Source organism: Morone saxatilis, unplaced genomic scaffold (genome assembly GCF_004916995.1).
Source record: "Morone saxatilis isolate NCDOM2014 unplaced genomic scaffold, NCSU_SB_2.0 Contig10, whole genome shotgun sequence".
NCBI lineage: Eukaryota > Metazoa > Chordata > Actinopteri > Moronidae > Morone > Morone saxatilis.
Window position 1 is genome coordinate 18,440,594 of NW_023339652.1, and position 4,811 is coordinate 18,445,404.

General features: G+C 41.1%; 1 protein-coding gene across 2 annotated transcripts in view; it reads right to left on the bottom strand.

Moving 5' to 3' along the window:
- cnot4b (CCR4-NOT transcription complex, subunit 4b) overlaps window positions 1-4,811 on the bottom strand; it is a 23,911-nt gene continuing 19,100 nt past the window's right edge. For both annotated transcript variants that reach the window (XM_035675027.1, XM_035675019.1), the window contains exons 12-13: window positions 2,301-2,543; window positions 1-359 (exon numbers count right to left, since the gene is read on the bottom strand). In XM_035675027.1, coding sequence (XP_035530920.1) covers window positions 73-359; window positions 2,301-2,543 — 530 coding nt within the window. In that variant the 3' untranslated portion in view covers window positions 1-72. The remainder of the gene's footprint in view (window positions 360-2,300; window positions 2,544-4,811) is intronic.

Genomic DNA, 4,811 nt, shown 5'->3' on the forward strand with positions numbered 1-4,811 from the left:
GGAAGTGAAGTGCTGATGTGTGTGTGTGTGTGTGTATGTGTGTGTGTGTGTGTGTGTGTGTTTTGACAGTCCCTAGTGGCGGTTGACAGCAGCGCTCTGTAGCAGGTCTGTCTGGGTCTGTGTTGGGGGTCTGAAGGCTGTCTGGAAGCCTGGCGGTGGGGAGTGGAACTGGGTGGTGGGGGCCGGGTAGTGTGCCCAGCCAGCTCTGTGGGGGGTCAGCTGGTTCCCAAAGGGGCCGTTTTGTGAGGCTGAGCTGGACGGGGCATCCATTTCTGTGAGAGTCTGCAAGGACTTGAGCCAGTGTGGAGGATTGTCGTCTTGAAGAGTGTCCAGACTGTTGCCACTGGGGGCTGGGATCCCTGCAGAGGACAAGGCAACAGTACACTCAGATACTACATTGGAAAGCAAATCATTTTAAAATACTAGAGATTCTGTTTTCATGGCTAAACGCTCTATTTACCACAGAGGATATGTGATGAGTAACTAATACTCAAGTCTTTTGCTACAACAATAGGACTTTCTATTAACCTGATGATAGCTAATGTACAGTGTACAGTTTATCAGAGCTGTAGTTTGTTGGCTGTTAAACCAAAACTATGAGCTATAAGAGGCTTAAAAGCGTTGGCGATATCGTCATTTGATTCATTGTTAATCTAAAAAAATATATATAAGCTTTAACTGGGTGAGTGACAAATGTTTTACTCAAAATGACTTAATCTATGCTGCTAAAATGCCCTATGCAAGTTGTAGTTTTGAACATAAATTATATAAAATTGAAGATCTTTTAAAATTGACTTACAAATCCTCACCAGTAGCGCAGATTTATACCACAAACACTCAAACTATACAGTAGGATGAGATTGTGAACCGGAGGCTAACTCGCCTGAAGGCGGGTGTTATGAGCATAATTTCTTCCCAGTGGGACAGGCTGTGCCTTAGGCCAGTGGTGGAAGGAATAAATTGGGATTAGAGGGAATAATATACTGTGCTGATACCTACAGAATACCACGTGCCTCTTGCAGAAATGGAGGTGGAAAAGTATAGTATCCTAATGGCAAGCCAAATATACTGCTCCAACCAATTCTATTCTGGTGCCACCCCAGCTACAAACAAAACCCCACCACCAAGTGGATTTAAGGGAACCTCGAGCCTGAGCAGTTACGAAATGGTAATTAAACTCTGTAAACTATTTCATATGAAGGGATCCACCACATTTCCAGGGGTACAAGCTGTATATGAGGGTTCTGTCAACCACCTACTACCAGAGAGAATACCTCTGTCTGTCTTAGTCTGAACTGGGAGTGAAAACAGGATGAGTTCATCTGCAATACAGCAGCAGCTTGCAACATGTTGCTGTGAGGGAGGTCCAGAAACCATGATTTCTTTCTGCTAAAACCAGAGTTTCATAAAGAAGACTAATTAGGGTGAACCACACAGGACAGAGTTCATGGGAAGAGTGTGTCACAGAGCTGACTGCAAATGATCTCAGTAAAACTGGTTTTTGTACTTGCTGATTTCGGGTCAGTTGTAATTTAAGACACCATTAGAGCAACACAAATCTGTCCCTGAAAATGTGCATGTGGCACATTGTGCTTTAAGTTGTGGTAGATAGTGGTTCCACCCTCACAAAGGTACAGAAGGTCATTGTAAAGGAGAGGGTTGAAGCCATAGTTTCAGAAATACTGAAGTCAATTCAAGTCCCCTCAAATCACTAAAACCCCCAGATTCCCAGAAAATACACAGCTTTAAAATCCTAAATGATTAAGGGTGAGACTGTGATGATGCTTTTGTACAGGATGTAACGTACCAAAAGAAATTGAACATGTCCTCTTGGTAATGACATACAAACTAATAAGTACTAAAATCCAATCAATGGTTACCCCCCACTACCCCCTCTCCAGCTGACATTAACCTGTGATCTCAATCTGGACATGTTATCTGTATAATAGAACTGCACAATCAATCGAAAGTTTATCGAAATTGCAATAGCATTCTACCCCAATGGTCACTTAAAATTGTTTTCAAAGGGTCAGGAAAGCAATGCAGATGGCGTCCGTACGTTCCTTTTCACTAGCTTTGCTAACTAGGCTAACATGGATGGATCTGGCTATGGTAGGTGGTGTCGATGGATGCTCCGGCTCACAGACGGCTGCAATATTCCAGCTTCTTCAGCACTGCATGAGTGCAGCTTTCAAACTTAAGTAGAGTTGTGTAAACTTTTATCTTATTTTTGTTAATGTAATTTTTATTTTTTATATTTACATAAAATGTATTGTCCTTTAGCAGGACCTGACTCGTACCTCTGATGATGGCGGGGTCCCTCCAGCTGGCTGTGCTGTCCCAGCAGAGGCTGTGAGAAACACTCCTAGATACCCCCGGTGGTCCTGTGTGGTTGTGGTTGATGCTGGATGAGGAGGAGGATGATGATGAGGAAGACAAGGAGTTGGGAAGTCCTCCAAAGTTGATGTTGATGTTGGGTAATAGCGCTCGGAGACCGTCCTGCCACTCCTTTACATTTATGCTCTCTACGCAACCGCTGTTTTCTGCAACCAAACAGGAAGAGGAAGCTCTAGCACCAGCAATACATGGATTACAGTATCAGCCTAAAAAAGACACCATAACAGTTTCTGTCAGGCTATTAAAGCACAGTCTTACATTTTCTTTTTGGCTCCTCAGTCAGGGGCTGCTCTGTCATTCTTATTATGAACCAGGTGCTCAAATATTGTCATCTAATATATGGGACGAGATCATTGTGGAAACAACAAACTACTGACTGAGATTGTAAGCTGCAGGATGTAACTTTTGTAAAAAATTATATTTTGTCATATTTGCTGAAACTTTCACTATATCCTGTCAGTAGTACATGAGACAGATAATGTGTCAAGAAAAACAGGTTCCTCTGGTTTCTACTAGTGCTCCTGCTGGCATTTGTAAGAATGTAAGAAGGCCTGAAAGACAGGAAAGATAAATGATTGTTGAGTCTCATTCCCAGGTTTTCAAATATCAATGCTGAGAATGAAACTCAACAATCAACTCAAAGCACATTTACATTTTTCTTGGCAGCTTTAGATGTTGTTAATTAATACTGTAGTAGGCGGCTCAATTAACATGAGAGCTAGGTGTAGTTTCAATTGCTTTGTGGGTTCTACTTTGAATGCTGAAAAGGCAAAGGCTTTAAGTAAAGGCATGAAAAGGGCTTGTGCTGTAGGTCTATAGGGCTACTGTAGAAACATAGCAGTTCAACATGGCGGCCGACGTAGAAGAGGACCTGCTACCACTGTAGATAAAAATGGCTCCTTCTAAGGTACAGAAAACATAAAAAATTCTTGTTTTCATGAAATCATAACTATGAATACTGCATTCCATTTCCTCATGTAGAATTCTTAAATGCTGAATGTTGTCTTAACACAATGAGTGGTACAATAGATTTGTCTAAATAAAATAGACAGGGTTTGACATTTTTGGATTTAAATCAGGAACTATGATTAAAAATTAAGTAAACAATGCAGAGTTTGGTACTTGACAGGGTTGACGTATACACACAGTATAATAAACTAACCTTCAATTTTACTACAAATCAGTTCCAAATATCGGTTATCGGTTACTAATAATTTGTAATCATCTGTATTGCCCCTGAAACAGGTCAATCGGTCAATGCCTAGTTCAGAGCTAGCTGCTAGCTGCTTACTATGTCACATAAGCTATTGAATGGTAGGAAAGTCTGGTATGTTTTTACATCACTGAACAACTATTTGAATTCATAAAATATGCTAAGACAATCTAATGATCACATCAAGTTTGCCCACGCTGGTGTTCTGTCTAATCTGAGATCTGATGGAAGTCCTGAGTGTGGAAAGGCTGCAGCAGTGGGATAAATATTCAGCTGCCATGTTTTTTTCCTGCAGTCTGAAAGCAGTACGGTGGTGCTGTGGTCGGGAGCTGCAATCATTTAGAGCTCTGTCTAATGAGACACTGCAGACAGCAGGCCTCACGAGGATGACAGCCTTTCTAGTTATATGGCCCCATGAATAATAAATATTAATTGACAGGATGATTGTTAGTCGACTCACTCATTAACCCCCACAGCTCACTTCCTACAAGATGGCTAAGGCACAGACTATGGAAATGCCATGAAGTATTATTTATTACATGTCTTATGATGTCATTACCATAGCCATTACTTGAAGCAGTTGGTTTAAAACATCCATTAATTATATTAAGCTCTTGAATCAAATACTGTCTACCACTAACCCCCAAAACACGAGTGATTAAGAAGAAACAAAACAACTTCAGTATTCCCCTGTGATCCTTGCTTAGCCTTCACCAAGCCTTTTTCTTTCATTTTAAATGGCTGGCATTAACATCATCACCTATGTTGCCATTTGCATCCCCAGATAAATAAGCACTGCCATGTTTAATTCATGAGGCTGAGAGCTGCCTTTAAGATCAATTTGAACCAAGTTATCCAATGACACTCCTTTACAGGGAGGAATGATTTGCCACTGAATTAGTTGATGTCTTTCATGACTGCTATCAGACGAAGGTTGTCAGCCAGTGCTGCCTTATCTTCTTCAACTAGTTTCATTTAACAGCCATTATGTTTAGACAGTGGTGATACATTGTTAATGAGATGATAGCAGCTCAGAGATGGTGGAACAAAAACCAAAGAGAGGAGAACACTATAGGGTCAAAACTGTCCACTTAGCTTAGTATTGTGGCTGTTTTTTCTTGACAATGGGTAAATGGTAAATGGTAAATGGACCTGTACTTGTATAGCGCCTTTCTAGTCTTCCGACCACTCTCAGCACTTT